We start from the raw sequence: 21,990 nt of genomic DNA on the forward strand, positions 1-21,990 counted from the left end.
TCTGCCAAACTGTTCTTTAGTTTTCCCAATAGTTTATATCAAAGAGCAAATCCTTCTTCTGGTAGCCAGGGTCCTTTAATCTATCAAAAGCTGGTTAGGCAGGGGGGCAGAGCCAAGGTGGCGGAGTAGAAACAGAACCTTCCCGTGGCTCCGGCTTCCACCCTCCCCAATCCATGTAAAAAGGGGACTCTAAACAAACTTTGGAGCTGCAGAACCCACATAATGACACAGAGAAGCTAACCTCCCGCTGAGGACAGCCCGGCAGGCCAGCAGGAATCGGCCAGCGCAGCACTCTGGGAGCCGAGCCCAGCACCACACTGAGGCTTTAGCCCCAGGGCGGGCCTGACCAGCCGCCAGCCAGAGGGACTCCAGATCAGCAGCAGCTGTGGCCATTTCCAGATTTATCAATACAGAGATGCGAAAGACAAGGTGAGAGACCAGTGCAGTCTGGACTTTGGGACCCAGTAAGTGGGAGTGCGTGGCTTTTACCCCCGGGGCGAGAAACCGCTGAGACGCCAGTACAGCCAGCTAGTACCACGTGGCGGCTTCAGCTCCTGACCTGCAGAGTGTAGGGGGACCAAGCACCAGTCTGAGGGGTAATCGCTCTTGCTTTAACCTGCTTGGATCTGGATTGCAGTCTAGGGTGGAGGTCCTGGGGTGTGTGTCCAGCTTGCCAGAGCATGTGGAGACCTCAGAGAGGGCACCCATCTAATACCTCTGGCAGCTAAGGAAACCCCAGCGTTTGGGATGAAAGCTCCCCTGTCTGGTGGCAGAGTCCTACTGTGGCAAAAAGCCTAGGGGTCAAGTGACTGAGGGGCGACATGACCAGGCAAAGGAAACAAAGCAGACAGAAGATTCCAACATCACACTCCTATTTTGGGGACAAAAAGAAGCAAAGCATGGAACAGGAGGAAAACAGTGAAGTCAGTACTCCTGCACCAAAAGCTTCAAAGGAAAATACAAGCTAGTTACAGGCCATAGAGGACCTTAAGAAGCAGATAAGAGAAGTGGAGGAAAAATTGGGAAGAGAAATGAGAACAATGCAAGAAAATTATGAAATGAGAGTCAACAGCCTGACTGAAGAAAATAATACCTTAAAAAACAGACTGACTCAAATGGCAAAGGAGGCTCAAAAAGGCAATGAGGAGAAGAATACCTTAAAAAGTCTAATTTGCCAGATGGAAAAAGAATCTCAAAACCTCACTGAGGAGAATCATTGCTTCAGAATTAGATTGGAGCAAATGGAAGCTAATGACTTTATGAGAAATCAAGATGCTGTCAAACAGATCTAAACAAATGAAAGAATAGAAGGCAATGTGAAATATCTCATGGGAAAAACCACTGACCTGGAAAAGAGATCCAGGAGAGATAATTTAAAAATTCTTGAACTACCTGAAAGCCATGACCAAAGTAAGAACCTAGAAAGCATCCTCCAGGAAGTTCTCAAAGAAAACTGCCCTGATGTTTTAGAACGAGAGGGCAAAATAGAGGTTGAAAGAATCCACCGATCACCTCCTGAAAAAGATCCCAAAAAGAAAACTCCTAGGAATATTATAGCCAGGTTCCGGAATTCCCAGATTAAGGAGAGAATATTACAAGCAGCCAGGAAGAAACAATTTGAATATTGTGGAAACACAATCAGCATAACCCAGGATCTGGCAGCTTCTACACTGAGGGATCGAAGGGCTTGGAATGTGATATTGCGGAGGTCAAGGGAGCTGGGATTAAGACCAAGAGTCACCTACCCAGCAAAACTGAGTATCATGTTTCAGGGGAAAATATGGTCATTCAGTGGAATACAGGACTTTCAGGCATTCTTGATGAAAAAACCAGAGTTGAATTCAGATACAAGAAGCAAGAGAAGCATGAGAAGGTAAACAGGGAAAAGAAATCATAAGGAACTTATCAAAGTTGAACTATTAACATTCCTACATGGAAAAACAATAATTGTAACTTATGAAACTTTTCTCAGTAGTTGAAGGGATTAGAAATATATATATATATAAATATATATATGTCTTTATATGAGGGTATGCGGGCATATGAATACATATGTGAATGTGTGTATATATGTTTACAGGTATACATAGATAGAGGGCACAGGACCAATTTAACAGGAAGGGATGATACTTAAAAGGTGAAATTGAAAGGTGAGAGGAGTATAATGAGAGGAGATGGGGAGAGACGGAGTAGGGCAAACTATCTCATACAGAAGAGGCAAGGGATAATGGTTGCAATGGAGGGGAAGAATAGGAGGGCAGAAGGGAATGGGTCAACCTTATTCCTATTGAATCTGGCTTGAGGAGGGAGGGAAGTACACACTAAATAGGGGATCTCACCCTCCAGGAGAATGGGGGGGAAGGTGATGAGAGGGGGGATGATGGAAGGGAGAGCAGGCTGGGGGGGAGGGAAGTTGGAAGCACCCACTTTTGAAAAGGGACAGGATCAAAGTAGAGAATAGAACGGGTGGGAGGGAAATGTAGTCAGTCTTTTACAATATATCTACTATGTTATTGTTTTGCATTAGCCACACATGTACAACCTATACTGAACTGCTTGTCTCCCCAGTAGGGGTGGGTGGCAGGGGGGGAAGGGAATGAATCTGGGATTGAAAGTTTTAAAATCAAATATTCAAATATATATATATATGTGTGTGTGTGTATACATATACATATATATATATATATGTATATATATATATACTATTATTAATACCATCTTACAAATAATTAAGAAATGGGATGCACAGGCACTGAGGCATAGAGATCCACTGGAAAAGTCGAAATGGGTATGGGAGAAAATATGGGAGAGAGCAGATTGGAGGTGGGGATATCCTGTGGGACTGCTGTTTTGGGGGGATGGGTGGGGGAAAATGGGGAGAAAATTTGTAACTCAAAATCTGGCGGAAATGAATGATGTAAATCAGAAGTTAATAAAGCATTAAAAAAATAAAAAAAAATAAAAAAAGCTGGTTAGGCATTTGCTTCTTTTGTTGTATACCTCTTCTGTTCCACTGATTGAGCTCTCAATTTTTAAACTAATGCCAAATCATTTTGATTGCACGTATTATCGATTTTAGACCACTAAGTGGCCCAGTGAATAATGTGCTGTGAGACCTGAGTTCAAATTATTCCTTAGATTTTTACTAGCTGTGTGACCCTGTGCAGGTCACTTAACCTCTGCCTCCATCTTCTTATCTGTTAAATGTAGATAATAATAGCACCTGTCTCTTAGGGTTTTTGTGAGGATAAAATGATGTGATATTTATTGAGTACTTTGTAAACATTAGAGTGCTATATAAATGTTAACTATTATTATTGTTATCATAGTAAAGTTTGAATTCTAATACTATTATTCTCTTTCCCTTTCCACTTTTTTTTCTCATTTTTTGGAAATTCTTGACCTTTTGTTTCTCCAGATGAATTGTGTTATTATTATTTTTAAAAGCAATTGGGGTTAATTAACTTGATCAAGGTTACATGGACAGTTATTTTGTGTGGGTGCCAAGTATTTGAGGCCGGAACCAATCCTGGGTCTCCTGACATTCTTACTCACTGCACCACCTGGCCACTGCTTGTGTTATTATTATTTTTTTGTTCTTTTAGAATCTTTGGAATCATGGGGGTGCATTCTGTTTTATTTCATTGATATACACTGGGAGAAATATTATCCCCTTTGACCTCCTCCTCCTCCTTCTTCTTCTCCTCCTGTTTCTCTCTCTCTCCCTCTCCCCCCTCCCCAGAAGTTGGAAAATATGAATGGTGTGACGTCAATTTAGGTCTGAACAGATGCTGTGTCAGAAATATAATTTTATGCTTATTGTTAGTTCTCATTACATAATAATTTTTGCATTTTTAATTATAATTTAGCAATTTCTCTGTCTATATTAGATGCTTGAAGGTCCCTGTTAACTGAATCTCACAAAGATTAAGAGATTTATTGGGAGCACAGGGGTGGGCTTCAACTTCAGATTATAGGGATTCCTTTTGTAATATATTTGATATAACACGAAATTTATAATTAATTTAGAAAATATCTACATTTTTTGCATATATACATCATTTTGGCATAACAGAATGAAGGAGAATGAAAATCCATTCACATGTTTAAGCTTTTCTTTTTAATTCTGTAAATAATCTTTTCTATTTGTAGTTATTGTTGTTGTTCATTGTTTAGTTGTTTCAGTCATGTCTGACTCTTCATGACCTTATTTGGGGTTTTCTTGTTAAAGTAACTAGAGAGGTTTGCCATTTTCTTTTTCAGGTAATTTTACAAATGAGGAATTGAGACAAATAGGGTTAAGGGACTTGCCCAGCATCACATAGCTATTAAGTGTTTGAGGTTGGAGTTGAACTCATGATGAATTTTCCTGTTTCCAAGCCTGATGCTCTCTTCACTGCACCATCTAGCTGCCCCATTTGTATTTATGTAAATACATATATACATACATATATACATATATATTTGCTTTTTGGAGGGGGGAAGGTGAGGCAATTGGGGTTAAGTGATTTGCCCAAGGTCACATGGCTAGTACATGTGTTATGTGTCTAAAGGCCACATTTGAACTCAGGTCCTCCTGACTCCAGGGTCAGTGCTCTAATTCACTGCTCCACCTAACCACCCCTATCTATAATATACATCTAATGTGTGTCTCAAATTTACTTCCATGTATTTGAAATAACTGGAAGGTATTTTCTATGGGGTTTTTATAATTATCTTTGCTTCTTGTTTTTAACTTTTTAATTCATCTTTGAACTTAAACATAAAAGACAAAAAAGAACATTTCCATGTACATAGTGCCACCAACCAGCAATTAGATTCCTATTTTTTCCACATCCTCTCAACATTTGTCACTTTCCCTTTATATCATCTTAGCCAATCGGATAGGTGTAAGATGATATCTCAAAATTATGTTAATTTGTATTTTTGTAATCAATAGTGATTCAGAGCATGCTTTCTATGTCATGATATATAATTTTGACTGCCTGTTCATGTCCTTTAATCATTTATCAATTGGGGAATGACATGTATTCTTATAAATCAACAAAATTCTTTATATATTTGAGATATGAGACCATTATCTGAGCAACTGTCTATAAAATTTTTTCCCCAATTTTGTTTCCTTTGTAATTTTAGCTACACTGGTTTCATTTGTACAACCCCCTTTTAATTTAATGTAATCAAAATTGTCCCTTTTACACTTTTCAGTGCTCTCTATCTCTTGTTTATTCATAAATTGTTCTGCTATCCATAAATATAATAGGTAATATGTTCCATGTTCTTCTAATTTTCTTATGATATCCTTTTACATGTAGGTCATTTATCCATTATGACCTTATCTTGGTAAATGGTATAAGATATTGCCCTTTGCCCACTTTTTCCAAGACCACTCTCTAGCTCTCCCAACAATTTGTTTTTTTTTACAAAGTAATGAATTCTTGTCCTAAAAGCTTAAATCTTTACATTTGTACAACACAAGGTTTCTATAATCATTTGCTGCTCTGTATTGTATGTCCAACTCTGCTCCACTGATTTACTTTTCTATGCCTTAGTCAGTACCAAATAGTTTTAATAAGTATTGCCTTATTGTATAGTTTAAGATATGGTACTACTAAACTTTCTTCTTTTACATTTTTTCATTAATTCTTTTGATATGCTTAACCTTTCATTCTTCCAAATGAATTTTGTTATGATTTTTCTAGGTAAGCAAAAATTTTTAAAATAATTGAATTAGGATGACATTGAATAAAATAGATTAGTTTAGGTAAAATTATGATTGTTATTATATTTTCTCTGCTTACCCATGAAAAATGACTATTTCTCCAATTACAGAAATCTGACTTAATTTGTATAAAAATGTTTTATAATTATGTGATGTAGTTCCTGGGTTTGTTTTCATAGGTATATTCCCAGGTATTTTTATACTCTCTATTATTTTAAATGTGATATTTCTTACTATCTTTTCTTGTGGGATTTTGTTGTTGATATGTAGAAATGCTAATGATTTTATCTCCTACTTTTCTAAAACTGTTTCCACTATTTTTTTTAACTGAATCTTTAGGATTTTCCAAATATATCATCTTATCATCTGCAAAAGAGATAGTTTTATTACTGCATTGCCCATTCTTATTCCTTCAATTGATTTTTCTTCTCTTATTGCTATTGTTAGCATTTCTAATACGATATTGAATAATATTGGTGACAAAGGGAATCCTTGTTTCACTCATGATCTTAATGGGAAGGCATTTAGCTTATCCCCATTACAGATAATGTTTCCTGATGATTTTAAGATTTATCTAGGATTCATCTTATCTAAGATTTTATTGAAGTCCTTCACTTCTGCTTTTAAGTAAATGCTTCTTGCCATTTTAAGGAAAAATCCATTTATACCTATGAGTTCAAGTGTTTTTTTTTTAAATAGTAATGAGTGTTGTTTTTTAATCAAAAGCTTTTTCAGCATCTATTGATATAATTGTATAGTTTAGTTGCTTTTGTTATTGATATAATCAATTATGTTAATAATTTTCATTATGTTAAGCCACTCCCAGTTTCCTGGTATAAACTTCTCCTAGTCACAATGTATAATCTTTTTAATATGTTTTTGTAGTCTATTAGCTAGTATTTTATTTTATATTTTTCATTCCACATTCATTAATGAAATTGGTCTTCAATTTTCTTTCTTTGTTTTTATTTTTCCTGGTTTGGTTCTTAGTATGATGTATCTTTCCTAAAAGGACTTTGGTAGGACTCCTTCTTTGATTGTTATGAAATTTATTATTCCATATTGGAATCAGTTGGTCTTTCAATGTTTGGTAAAATTCACTTGTAAATCCATCTGGTCTTGATGCTTTTTTTTTTTTAAAGGAAGCTCATTTATGGCTTGTTTAATTTCTTTTTTTTAAAAAAAGTTTATTTAGATATTCTATTTTCTCTTTTGTTAGTCTGGGCAGCTAATATTTTTGTAAATATTCTTCCATTTCACTTAAATTGTTAAGTTTATTGGCATATAACTGGGGAAAATAATTGTTTTGCTTTCATCTTCATTAGTATATTCACGCTTTTCATTTTTAATACCAGTAATTTGGTTTTCTTCTCTTTTTAAAAATCATATTCACCAATAGTTTGTCTATTTTATTTTTTTCAGAAAACCAAGTCCTAGTTTCATTTATTAATTCAATGTTTTTTTACAATTAATTTTATTAATCTCATATTTAATTTTTAGGACTTTTAATTTGGTGTTTAATTGGGGATTTAAATTTTGTTCTTTTTTTCTTGTATTTTTAGTTGCATACCTAATTCATTGATCTGCTTTTGCTCCATTTTATTGATATAAGTATTTAGAGATAGAAATTTTCCTCTAATTACTGCTTTTGTTGTATCCTTTAGGTTTTGCTACATTGTCTTATTTTTGTCTTTCTCTTTAATATAATTATTGATTATCTCTATGATTTGTTCTTTAGCCCACTAATTCTTTTTTTTTTTAAGCAATCGGGGTTAAGTAACTTGCTCAAGGTTACACGGCCAGTTATTATTTCTGGGTGTGGTGCTGAGTATCTGAGCCCGGATTTGATCCAGGTCATCCTGACACTGGAGCTGGTGCTCTTACTCGCTGAGCCACCTGGCCGCCCCTAAGCAATTGGGGTTAAGTAACTTGTTCAAGGTTACACGGCCAGGTGTTTCTGGGTGGGTGCTAAGTGTCTGAGCCTGGGATTCGATCTCCAGGTCTTCTCAACACTGGAGCCAGTGCTCTTACTCGCTGTGCTACCTGGCCGCCCCATAACCCACTAATTCTTTAAGTTATTTAGTCTCCAGTTAGTTTCTAATCTGTATTTTCATGGTCCCTTATTGAACATAATTTTTATTGCCTTATGATTCGAAAAGTATGCATTTAATACTTCTACTTTTTTCCATTTGTTTGTGAGGAAAATTTTCTGCCCTAATACATGGTCAGTTTTTGTGTAGGTACTATGTACTGCTGAGAAAAATGTGTATTCCTTTCTATTCCCATTCAATTCTCTTCTGATCTCTATCATATCTAGCTTATCTAATATTTTGTTGAAGTCCTTTACTTGTTTCTAATTTATGTGTTTAGATTTATCTAATTCTTACAGTGCAAAGGTTAAAGTCCCCCACTATTATAGTATTACTATCTGTTTACACCTTTATTTCATTTAATGTTTCTTTTAAAAATCTAGATGCTATAGTCTTTGGTGGATATAGGTTTAGTATTGATATTTCTTCACTGACTGTGGTACTATTTTATCATAATGTAGTTTCTTTCTTTATCTTTTGATCAAAGCTATTTTGGCTTTAACTTTGTCTGAGATCATAATTGCTAACCCTGCTTTTTTTTTTTTAACCTCAGGTGAAGCTTAGTAAATTCTATTACAACCCTTTATTTTAACTTTGTCTCTCATTTTTCAATGTGTTTCTTATAAACAATATATTGTCAGATTAAAATTTTTAATTCATTCTGATATCTGTTTCTGTTTTGTGGGTAAGTTTATCCCATTCACATTCTAAGTTATATTTACTAGTTATATATTTCCCTTTACCCTATTTTTTCCCTCACTATTATCCTCCTCACTCTCTCTTTTTACCCCATAACTTTTCACACATTTTATTTAGTTCTAACCACTACCCTCCTAAAAGTCCCTCCCTTATCCTATCCCCTCATCCTCCTCTTTCTTTATGGGTTAAGAAGACTTTTATAGTCTTCTACATTTGTATGTTATTCCATCTTTAACCCAGTTCTGATGAAAAAAAAAAAAAAGGTTTCAGCACTACCAGGCCTCCACCCCCATCTGCTTCTATTGTAACAGGTCTTCATTTCATGCCTCATTTGAATGAGATAATTGTTCCATTTTACCTATCCCTACCCAGTTTTATTTTTTTAGAACAATCCTATCATATTCAACTCAACCCCAAATTTTCTATCTATGTATGCTCTTTCAAACTACCCAGGTAATGATAACATTCTAAAGAGTACAGATCATATTTTCCCATTTAAGAAGTAGTTTGACCTTAATGAGTGCCTTATAAGGGGTATTTAATCTTTATAATATCTTTCTCCTGGACTTTATATGTCAAATTTTTCATAGAGTTCTGGTCTTTTTGTCACAAATACCTGCACTATTCTGGTTATTAATCCATTTTGAACTAATTTTGTGATATAATTTAAATTGTTAATCTCATCCTAATTTCTGTCCAGTTCTTTCCATTTTCCCTAGCAGTTCTCTAGCAGTTCTTTTTTTTTTTTGCTTTTTGGAGGGCAATAGGGGTTAAGTGACTTGCCCAAGGCAACACAGCTAGTTTTTGTGTTAAGTGTCTGAGGCCAGATTTGAACTCAGGTACTCCTGACTCCAGGGCCCGTGCTGTGTTCACTGCACCACTTAGCCACCCCCTGTCCTCCCTAGAAATTCTTCTTAACTGGTGAATCATCCCTGAAAAGAGCTCTTCCAACCTAAGGGAGAAGCAAAAAACTTGGGCTTCTGGGTGTCAATAGTGAACAGCATGAAAGGGCTGACTATTGGATAAAACATAGAAAGCACAATGGTGAAACGTAGTCCCCAGTGTCTGGTTTCTCTAGAAGAAGCTACATAAATGACAAAAGGAGAACTGACTGAGTTAAAGCAGACAAAGATGATCACCAGCATCAGGACCGCTTTGGTGGCTCTGGTCTCAGGCGAGGCTCTGGGGGAGGGGCTGGTGCTGTGCATGTATTGGACTTGCTGCTTGTGTCTGTGCAGGACAAACACCATGTAGCCACTTGAGCAGATCATGAGACTCACAGACAGAGCATCAATGACTGACTCACAAATTAAAATTTTTATGATGCTTGTGGCTTGCAAGTCGAAAGAAATACGCCCAATCCGCCATCTTTCATTACTGCTGTTTCTTGGGCTACTGTAATTCATAGGCGCAACAATATCAAGAAGAAGATGGAAAATCCAGCTCAGGATACAGCAAGAGGGAACATACTTTTGGGCTCTTGTTTTAATTTCTGCCCACTTAAGGCTGCTGGGGCTGATGGTGATGGCCTGGAAGACACTTAGGAGACAGGTGCTGCAAAGAGAAAGTCCCCTGGTCACTCTTATGAAGTAATTTAAGATTTTACCCATTGTGTCATCTAGGAAAGATCGCCATCCCCAATTGGTTATTACTGTTACAGTGCCCCTAAAAAGAATCATCAGGACATGGGCAAAGGCCAAATTGATGATGATCAGGCTTGTGAATCTTTTCCTATGACCACTGATGAAATTAAGGCTGTGTAGGTAAAGAAGGGACATGTTCCCTGCTACTCCAAAGAAAAGCACAGTCAAGTAGACAATCTCCAGGCCTTCTTTATGAGAGCTCATTTCTTGGGGTCTTGGAGAGCTTTGCTGTCAGATCCAAAGTGACCTGGGGAGAAACATAGGGAATGTGACTTTTCCAATGTGAGGAATTCCCAATAAAATTCCACAACCTACTCACTTTCTCTATGAAGTGTGGTGAACCTTCCCAGATATGTAGTACCATTCTACTGTTCATAAGACATGTATTCAATGTGTCAACTCACAAATATTTATCAATCATTCACTGTACATCCTAGCAATATACTTCTTCCCAGTTGTTTCCCAGCCATGTCTCTGCTCTCGGACCATGATTATCACCTCTTTCCCACCAGGACCTTGGATTGCCCCTGGGCTCATCTGCTGTAATAAGCGAGCTTTGCCTTATCTTTCCAGGGCCCATGTCCCCAGGCCACTTCCTTTCCACTGCTTCACCAGACCACTGTACATGTCCCAGTACCCCTTTCTGTAATCTTCCATTTTTTTCTCCCTTCATTAGAATTTATGCTCCTGGAGGGAGATGCTGCCTTGGTTGTTTTTATTCTTATTGCTAGAGCTTAGTTCCTGAAGGATAGTAAGGGAATTTTGATGGTGTTTTATGTAATTAGAATTTGATGGGAATAAATCAAGGTCAAAGATGTTAGCTTGGGTCACCTTCATTATTTAAGGGATAATTATTAGAAAAAAAAACTTTTGGATTTTTTTCTTTTCATGTTAAAAAATTTCAAGTCTTTAAAGAGATGTATGTGTGTGTGTGTATTCTACATTAATATCCTCAGGCAGGAATTAAATACTCCCTTTGAGAGAGGGTGGGGCAAGATTATCTCACTACCTCTCATTCCACTCTAATCACTTGCCTACACATCTCCACAATGTTTTCTACAAACCATATGAAAATTCACATTTAATATAGTTAATCCATCCATCACACATTAACAATCATGTGTGAGATGAAGAGTATATAGAAATAGAGAAGAGTAGACAGATCAGGCATTTGATAATTTTCATTTTCATCTGAACTGAACTGAAAATTGAACATTTTCATACAACCACTTATATACATACATACACAGATAATTAGAAATACTTTAAACTAAACAGGGAAATTGGTAGGTTGGGGGAAAGGAGAGGAGGAAGATACAGGAGGGCAGGTTTTTGAGAGAGTGTTCATAAATTAGCTCCATCATGGAAGTAGGAGACTCTTACAGATTGATTAAAAGAAATAAAAGAAAAAATAAAAAACACTGTGATGGGGTGTGATAGAGAAGAGAAGAAGGGCAATGAGGCAGAAAAAGATTGCATCACTTATATAGTTCATGTGTCTGAGTTTAAGTGCTTTTTAACCACCATCTTCTTTGTAAAGAAAGGATTAAGAGAACAAAAAAACCTAACAGGTACAAAAGGACAGGATGAAAGAAAATACATAATTTACAATTATAACTGAAAATACATGGGATGAACTCACTCAATGAATGGAAGAAAGCAGTAGAATATTTTACAAAGGTGACTCCAACAATGTGCTATTTAAATGAAACACCTTTGATATATAGATATTCATGTAGGGATAAAATAGAGGTCTGGAAAAAATGCATCATGCTTCAAATAAACATAAAAAAGCAATGGTAACAATTATGATTTCAGAAAAGGTTATAGTAAAAATAGACATGATAAAAGGAGATAAGCATGGAAAATATTATGCTGAATGACAACACAGGAAAATCAATTTTAAGGATATAGCAGATAAGTTAAATGTATATGATATGCACTAATTATATATGTATTATATGGATAATGTATAATCATATATAGATATACAAATCTGTTTATGCAATACATATGTATAAATATATGCATGTATATATATACACACAAAGACACACACCAATCAGTATAGCAGTTAAAATGCTTAAAGGGCAAATTAATCAAATTGTAGGGAGAAATACCCAGTAAAACTCACATTTGTTGATCTCATTTCTGAGATATATTAGGAATAGATTAAAATTTATAAGAAGCACCCCCCCCCCCGAATGGACTATCAATGGATAAATGGTAGAAGGGTGGGAACAAATTGTTGTTGGAGGAAGAAATATAAGGTATCAAAACATATATTAAGATGCCCACATTTTTAATAAGTAGTGAACCACAAATTAAAGCAATTCTGGTGCTCCAAATGCTCATTCCTTTGGCAAAGATGACAAAAAAGGAAGATGACAAATATTAGAAGAGCTGAACATTAATTAATAGAGCATTAATATGCACTATTGATGGAACTATGAACTGGTGTAGTCATTTCAAAAAGCCTTTTGGAACAAATCCTTCTCCATCAATGATAAAACTGTCATGTCCTTTGGCCCAGAAATTTATCTAGTAAACCTATACCACAAGGCATAAAAGTTAGGGACCAATGTACATAAAATGTTTATAACATCTCTTTTTGTAGTGGCAAAGAACTAGAAACTTACAAATTGGGGAATTACTGAACAAAATTATGGCATACGGATGTAATAGAATGCCATTGTGCTGTAAAAAATCATGGAAGCTATGACTTCAGAGAAACTTTGGAATATTTATAAGATGCTGGGTGAGCAGAACCAGGAGATAAATTCATACAATAACAACATTGTAACAAAAAAACTTTGAAAATTTAAGAATACTGACAATTGTAAGCATTAATTATGATTCTAGAGGAGTGATATTGGAGTATTACAGAGATAACTGAGTCTCAATGCAGAATTACACATACATTTTTGCTCATGGGAAAGATAGGAATTTGTTGTACCTGATTTTGCTTCTTTGTCACAAATATTTTGCTTTTCTATTTATTTAATAGGATGGGTAGGATAGAGAAAGATAAACATCTATTCATTGAAAACTAAAATTAAAAAAAAAAAACCTTGGGACCTCAGTGTATTCCTTTCAAACTTAGAGAAATCTAACCAAAAGATAAATAGCAAAAGTTAAGGAAATGAATAGAACTTTAGTAAATTTAGAGACGAGAAATCTCTGATGATTATTGAATGGAAACATTAAGCAGTATCTATATTTCTTAGTTATTCATAGCATTACAAAAATCAACCATAGTCTTGAACATAAAGATGTCATAAAAACAGCAGCTGGCATTTATAGAACAATAATAATATTAATAATAACATATAGCCCTTCTAAGCTCTTTAAGAATTTAAAAAACACTTGACATAAGCTATATTATTTGATCATTATAAAACTCTGGGCTATTTATGCTATTATCATCCCTATTTGCAGATGAGAAAAGTGAGACAGACAGAAATGGAAAGATTTGTGTAGGGACACCCAGATGGAGAGTGTTTGAGGTAGCATATGAACTCAAAAGTCTCCCTGATTTCAGGTCCAGTACTCCACTCATTATACCACCAAGCTGATACATCAAATGTAGAAGCAGAGAAATAGAAAATCATCTTACTTGACAACAAAGCAATAAGACTATATTCAACAAAAGGACTTTGAAGATAGGATTAAAATTAAATCGACTAGATATTTTAATGCTAAGGAATTGGTATATTAAAGAAGAAATTACAGAAACAGAAATTGTCCTTAAAATAGTTTATAACAATGAGTCATCCCAAACATATGGGATGTGATTAAATTGTCTTTAAATGCTTTCATCAACAAAAGTAAGAAAGAATAAATGAATGAGTTATTGGGCATGCAACTAAAAAGAAACAGAAAAATAAAAATCAATTCCCCAATTGAAAGACCGACATTCTGAAAATTAAAGATGAAATAAACAAAATTCATAGCAGAATAACCACATTGAATTGATACATGAATGTTGGCATTGAAAAATTAATGAGATAAGCAATAACATAGTTTGAAATTAATAAAAAGGAATAAAATAATTTTCCCATATTAAAACTAGAAAAGAAAAATTACCTATATTTAAAGATGAAACAAAAGATGTTATCTGAAAGTTTTTGCCTAATTATATGCCAACAAAACCACAATGCAGATGAAATTAATGAGCTATAAAATATTTATATACAAGTTAATAGAAAAATATATTATCTATAAAAACCAATATTAGAAAAAGAATTTTTACCAAGTCACAACTGAACTTCCCAAGAAAAAAACCTCCAATATCAGACAGATTTACAAGTGTATTCCACCACCAATTTTTAAAGGAACTAATTATAATATTAAATAAATTCTGGACAAAAGCAGGAAAAGAACAGACCTTGAAAAACCAAGAAACTTCCAAAATATCTAAAATAACTGAATACAAAGTAGAGAAAGCTGTAGGTCAATATCCTTAATGGCATCTATGAAAAAATATTAAAAGAAAACTAATCAAATAGCAGCAGTGTATTGAAGAGAGTTTATACCATTCCAATGATAGGAATGCAAGACTAATTTTATATAAAGTTGTAGTCCTTTCAAAATAGAGGAGGGGGATAGAGTGATCATTATCACTATGATTATTTAACATAATTCTGGAAATCTTAGCTATGCAAATGAAATAAGACAAAGGATAAACATAGACAAAGAGAAATCAAAATTATCCCTTTCTCAGATGAAATGAAAGAGTTAAAGGCCAAAATAATGGAAAGAAAAATTGAGCAAGGATACATGCAGCATATGAAATAAACCCACAAAAATCATCGCCATTTCTGTGTATTTTGATAATCAACAAAATTCTTTTGTTTATATAAGCTACTTGGTCATCTACCAAGAAATGCCTAGGAATTAAATGAATATAACTACAAAATACTCTTTATGGAAATAAAAGCAGGCCTAAAACATTGGAGAATTATTCATCACTCATGAGTAGACTGAGACAGTATAATAAAAATAGCACAACTTAGAATAATTTAATTGTTCAGCAACATGCCAAACAAATTTCCAAAGGATTAATTCATTGAGGTAGAAAAAAATAAGGATTTCATCTGGAGGAAAAGAGTCAAGAACCTCAAGGAAACTAAAGAAGATGGGTGGAGTCAAGATGGCGGAGTAGAAGCAGGACCTTCCCGTGGCTCCAGCTTCCACCTTCCCCAATCCATGTAAAAGGGGACTCTAAACAAACTTTGGAGCTGCAGAACCCACAAAATGACCCAGAGAAGCTAACCTCCCACTGAGGACAGCCCAGCAGGCTGGCAGGAATCAGCCAGTGCAGCCCTCTGGGAGCCAAGTCCAGGCTGTGAGCCAGAGGTTTTAGCCCAGGGCGGGCCTGCCCATCTGCTGGCCAGAGGGACTCTAGATCAGCAGCAGCTGTGGCCATTTCCAGATTCATCAACACATAGATGCGAAGGACAAAGTGAGAGGTCAGTGCAGTCTGGACTTTGGGACAGTAGTTGGGAGAGTGTCAGCTTTTGCCCCAAGGGTGAGAAGTCGCTGAGAAGCCATGCTGGTTCCACATTGCAGCTTCAGCTCCTGATCTGCAGAGTGTAGGGGGACCAAGCACCATTCTGAGGGGTAATTGCTCTTGCTTTAATGTGCTTGGATCTGGATTGCAGTCTAGGGTGGAGGTCCTCGGGTGTGTGTCCAGCTTGCCAGAGGATGTGGAAACCTCAGAGAGGGCACCCATCTAATACCTCCAGTAGCTGAGAAAACCCCAGGGTTTGGGGCAAAAGCTCCCCTGTCTGGTGACAGAGTCCTACTGTGGCAAAAAGCCCAGGGGTCAAGTGACTGAGGGGCAACATGACCAGGCAAAGGAAACAAAGCAGACAGAAGATTCCAACATTAGACTCCTATTTTGGGGACAAAAAGGAGCAAAGCATGGAACAAGAGGAAGACAATGAAGTCAGAACTCCTGCACCAAAAAGTTCAAAGGAAAATATGAGCTGGTTACAGGCCATAGAGGACCTTAAGAAGCAGATAAGAAAAGTGGAGGAAAAATTGGGAGGAGAAATGAGAACAACTCAAGAAAATTACTAAATGAGAGTCAACAGCCTGACTGAGGACAATAACACCTTAAAAAATAGACTGACTGAAATGGTAAAGGAGGCTCAAAAAGGTAATGAGGAGAAGAATGCCTTAAAAAAGCCGAATTTGCCAGATGGAAAAAGAATCTCAAAAGCTCACTGAGGAGAATCATTGCTTCAGAATTAGATTGGAGCAAATGGAAGCTAATGACTTTATGAGAAATCAAGATGCTGTTAAACATATCCAAACAAATGAAAAAATAGAAGGCAATGTGAAATATCTCATGGGAAAAACCACTGACCTGGAAAAGAGATCCAGGAGAGATAATTTAAAAATTATTGGACTACCTGAAAGCCATGATCAGGGAAAGAACCTAGAAATCATCCTTCAAGAAATTCTCAAGGAAAATTGCCCTGATATTTAGAACCAGAAGGCAAAATAGAGGTTGAAAGAATCCACTGATCACCTCCTGAAAAAGATCCCAAAAAGAAAACTCCTAGGAATATTATAGCCAGGTTCTGGAATTCCCAGATCAAGGAGAGAATATTATGAGCAGCCAGGAAGAAACAATTAGAATATTGTGGAAACACAATCAGGATAACGCAGGATCTGGCAGCTTCTACACTGAGGGATTGAAGAGCCTGGAATCAGATATTCTGGAGGTCAGAAGAACTGGGATTAAAACCAAGAGTCAGTTACCCAGCAAAACTGAGTATCATGTTTCAGGGGAAAATTTGGTCATTCAGTAGAATAGAGGACTTTCAAGCATTCTTAATGAAAAAACCAGAGTTCAATAGAAAATTTGACATTCAGATACAAGAAGCAAGAGAAGCTTGAGAAGGTAAACAGGGAAAAAAAGGGAAAAAACCATAAGCCACTGATCAAAGTTGAACTATGAACATTCCTACATGGAAAAACAATAACTGTAATTCATGAAACTTTTCTCAGTTTGAAAATAGTTGAAGGGAATAGAAATATATATGTCTATATCGGAGGGTATACGAGTGTGTGAATACATGTGTGAATATGTGTATATATGCTTACTGGATGGAGGGCACAGGACCAATTTAATAGGAAGGGATGATACTTAAAAGGGGAAATTAAGAGGTGAGAGGAATATAATGAGAGGAGATGGAGAGAGACAGAATGGGGTAAACTATCTCAAAGTAGAGGCAAGGGAAAAGGGGTAAATGAAAGGAAAGAATAGGAAGGCAAAAGGGAATGGGTCAACCTTGTTCTCACTGAATTTGGCTCAGGGAGGGAGTGAAATACACACTAAATAGGGTATCTCACCTTACAGGAGAGTAGGGGGAAGGGAATGAGAGGGGGGATGATGGAAGGGAGGGCAGGCTGGGGGGGAGAGAAGTTGGAAGCACCCACTTTTGAAAAGGGACGGGATCAAAGTAGAGAATAGAACAAGTGGGTGTTGGGATAGGAGGGAGGGAAATATAGTCAGTCTTTTACAATATATCTACTATGCTAATGTTTTGCATTAGCTACACATGTACAATCTATACTGAACTGCTTATCTTCCCAGTAAGGGTGGGTGACAAGGGAGGAAGTGAATGAATCTGGAATTCAAAGTTTATAGTCAAATGTTTAAAATCATATGTACATATATACTATTATTAATACTATCTTACATGTAATTGGGAAAGAATATATACAGGCACTCGGGCACAGAGATCCACTATGCCCTACTGGAAAAGTCTAAGGGGGTATGGGAGAAAATATGGGAGAGAGCAGATTGGAGAAGGGGATATCCTGTGGGCCTTCTATTTTGGGGTAGTGGGTAGGGGAAAAATGGGGAGAAAATTTGTAATTCAAAATCTGGCAGAAATTATTGATGTCAATCAGAAGTTAATAAAGCATTTGAAAAATGAAAAAAAAAGAAAACTAAAGAAACAATGGCAAAATTGTAGGCCTTGCAGTATTAGATCTCAAAGTATAACACAAAACAGTAATGATTGCAATGATTTGGTAATAGTGAACAAAATAGAGGGAAAAATCAATGGATAAAGGTGCTGGTCCAGGAATCAGGAAGATCTGAGTTCAAATCCATCTTCAGAAATTAGCTGTGTTACCCTGGGTAAGACACTCAACCCAATTTGCTTCAATTTCCTTTTCTGTCAAATGAATTGGAGAAGGAAATGTCAAATCTTCTAGTATCTTTGCCAAGAAAAGACCAAATGTCTTCACAAAAAGTTGGACAAGACCAAAGTGACTGAACAACAACAAATTAATACAATCCACTAGTTATACAACAGAGAGAAGACAACCAACTCTGTAGCATAGGATTTGAGAAACACAAGTATCCTAGGTACTGAGGTAAGGACTCATTATTTGATAAACCCTGTTGGAAAATCTGAAAGTCGTCTGTCAGATATTAGGTATAGACTAGCATCTCATTGCTGGTGGGTCCCCTCTTCAATTCACTCTCTCTTTAGCCACTGAAGTGGCTACAGGTCTGATCATGTCACTTCACTTACTCAATAAATCCCAGTGGCTCCCTATCACTTTCAGGATCAAAAGCAAAAGGACCTATTTCTCATTCAAAGCTCTTCAAAGCCTAACTCCCTCCTCCCTTTCCAATTGGAGGTAAATCCTTATTCTTATATAAGGTATATCCTTATACCTTATACCCCACCATGTATCCTTTGATCTAGTGGCCCTGGTCTCCTGACTGTACCAGGAGCAAGACCCTCCATCTCTTGGCTTCTGGCATTTTCTCTAGCTGTCCTTGAAACTCTCCCTCTTCTGTTTTGACTATTGACCTCCCTGGTTTCCTTTAATTCCCAACTAAAATCCTGCCTTCTACAGAAAGCCTTCCCTCTGTTAATTATTTCCTATTTATCCTGTATGTAGGTTGATTTGAATGTATTTATTTGGATATTCTCTTTCCCATTAGATTGTAAGGTCCCTGAAAGGAGGGAATTTTTTTTGCCTCTTTTTATAACCAGCACTTAGCATAGCACATAGTAGGGGCTAAATAAATGGTTATGAAATAAATCAGAGCTAGGTCTTAAACTCCTTTGCTTTTTTCACATTTTTTTGCACATCAATATCTGTTTTGAATCAGATTAATTTATTCATATACCCTTAATATATTTTATAATCCTTTTATACTTCTTGAAAAACAATAATTAATATGTGAATTCCTGTTTTTTGATCATTTGCACCCTTCATTTTCCCCCTATTGTAGAGATTCTGATAATTTCCTGAAATATTATTCTCTACCTAATTTTCCTATTATCTTCAATGCTCATATAGGATATGTAGGACTTTTTTATCCACATCTCTTGAGGACAAAAATTTGTTATATTTTTTGCTTTCATAGAGTAGATATTAATTGGGTGCAGTAATGAGCCACTGGGATGTATTTCTATGGGAGTAGGAGAGCACCATTTGGAGTCAAGAAGAACTGAATTAAAATCCTTTTTTAGATACTAGCTGAGTGATCCTGGCCAAGTCACCACATTCTGTCAGTCCCAGTTTCCTCCCCTGTAAAATGGGGATAATTATAGCATTCCACAATGATATAACATATGTAAAGTCCTTTATAAACCTTCAAAAACACAAAAAATTCAGTTTCATCACCACCACCACCACCACCACCACCACCATCATCATCACCATCATCAATCTTTGAACCTTGATCAACATGCAGCACAAAGGTCTGTCTTCAGAAGGTGCTAAATAAATAAATTCATGACTAAAAATCCTTTTGCTCAGAGCAAACACCACAAAAAGTGTTCTGGGGAGGTAGATCAAAAGGATTTTTCTAGTCAACTTTTAAAGACAATTCTAGTTGAGCCAGCTTAGTGAGAGGTTGGGGCCTTGCGAGATGCTGTGGACCTCAGGACACAGTGAGACTCTGTTGTACCAGTCCTGGATATGGTCTGGAATTAAAGTAAAGCTCTTTCAGGGGGAAGACTGGGGCCCAGTTAGGAATTCTGGCTGGGGAAAGAAACACGTCAGCTGATAACCTCCTATTGTAAGAAATTCTTGCCTACTAGGTTTGGAGAGGTAATGTAGTCTGTCAGATTGAGGAGTTCCTTGTTATTAGGTCACTCTAGGTTCAAGCCCTGCTTGTGGGACTCTGGGTGAGGCAGTTGCTCTCTCACAGTGTTCTAGGAAACTCCAAGATGATGGAGAATGGCCGATCTGAATTTGGTAGGTATGGTAGCTTGAGTGGGATCAATCTGTGTGATGCTCAAGGAACAGAAGGAAAAAAACAAAATAAAACAAAGCAAAGCTACCAACCCTGGCCTTTACTCCACCAGGGGAGTGATCTGTCCTTGGCATCTAAAGTCAATGCTTTTTTTACAGTGAGGAAATTGAGACCCAGAGTGTGAAAGTGCCTTGCCTGCAATTCAGAGACAAATCTTTTATTCCAGGTTCTCTTACTTCAAATGAAGTGCTCTTCCCATTAGACCTGGAAGCTTGGGTAGTCACTGCCTGGACAGACAGGGAGGTAGATGGAAAGAAAGCATGTTTTCTCCTATAAAGAGAAATTAGTAGAATGTAAGAGGAAACACCATATTGCTCTCTCACTGAAGGTCAAATGTCTGGGAGCTAGGGAGGGTCCTGGATAGGAGCAGAGAGGAAAACAGAAGGGAGATATGAAGGAGACATCTATGAAGCCTCAAAGGCCCTGAATCTACAGCAAACTGGTAGGACATGAGTGCCACACTGGCATAGAGCAGATTCTGGAAAGGAAGTGGGTACTAACAATCTCTGTTTGAGGTTAAGGCCTCCCCGCATCACTCACCACACTGTTCTCTGCTGCCAGGGAATAGGACAGAAATGCAGAAATCTGTGCATATGTGTGTCGGGGCATATCTGGGGCTGGAGTTATAGGTAAAGCAGAGGCTGAGCTCATTTCCCACAAGAGCTATAATTATCCTGTCACTGGCTAGAAAAGGAGCACTTGACAGAATGGGGAATTTGGCATGTGTCTGAAAAAGAAACAAACTTTTGCCTCAGGTGAAAACTCTGTCAACAATAACTTTTGATGAATGAGAATCTCTAAAGGAACATTTGTGAAGAGTCAAGAGAGCTCTTTCTTTGGCATGTTGGGAGAAGTAAAAGTTTGATTCTGTTAGGGTCATGAGAGGAGTGTGCTATTAAACATTTAACAGACAGTGCTATGGAAAAATGTACTCTGGACCCACTTTTCAATTTAGTCTGCATTTTGACATTTTCTCTGTTACCTTCTTAAATCTAGACAAACAACATGATGATAAATCAAACCTAGATTTGTAGAATTTTCCAATTTCTGAGGTATAAATGATCACATTCAATGTTTAACAATCAGCTTTTCTGTGTAACTTTGAGTTGGCTACAGTAAACCTCTACGAATGACAAGTGAGCCTGGGATGTTTGTGATATGATGAATGGAGGGCCTTTTGCCTCTATCTGGGCTCCCGATGAGCTCTCCTGTAGCAATCTCTGACTGTCATTCTTGTAAAAGTCAGTTAGGTTCCTTTGTTGCACCACTTTGTGCATCTAAGATTGGTTGACTCCTTTCCTATGGCAAAAATATTGAAGACAGCAACTTAAAATTCTTTTATTGACAGTATGTTGGTATTGGATCAATGATGGTGATGGATTATGTATGACATGAATATGAATTTCATACCTTCCCATCATGGGGTATTTAAGGCCACTGTTTACATCCTATCATGTGTTATTGGTCCCCATTCCCCAGGGCTTGTGTACCAGGTAATGTGATTTCAACCAGGAGATGGCTTTTCCAGATGAT

At 36.7% G+C, this 21,990-nt stretch overlaps 1 protein-coding gene across 1 annotated transcript; it reads right to left on the minus strand.

Moving 5' to 3' along the window:
* Positions 1-9,437: 9,437 nt before the first annotated feature.
* Positions 9,438-10,358, minus strand: LOC138163282 (vomeronasal type-1 receptor 1-like). The gene has a single exon (XM_069090833.1). The coding sequence runs from the start codon at positions 10,356-10,358 to the stop codon at positions 9,438-9,440; it is 921 nt and encodes a 306-aa protein (XP_068946934.1).
* Positions 10,359-21,990: the final 11,632 nt, after the last annotated feature.

This window comes from Petaurus breviceps, unplaced genomic scaffold (assembly GCF_028583685.1).
Source record: "Petaurus breviceps papuanus isolate PSGF00001 unplaced genomic scaffold, PetGlider_PUasm1.0 188, whole genome shotgun sequence".
Classification (NCBI taxonomy): Eukaryota; Metazoa; Chordata; class Mammalia; order Diprotodontia; family Petauridae; genus Petaurus; species Petaurus breviceps.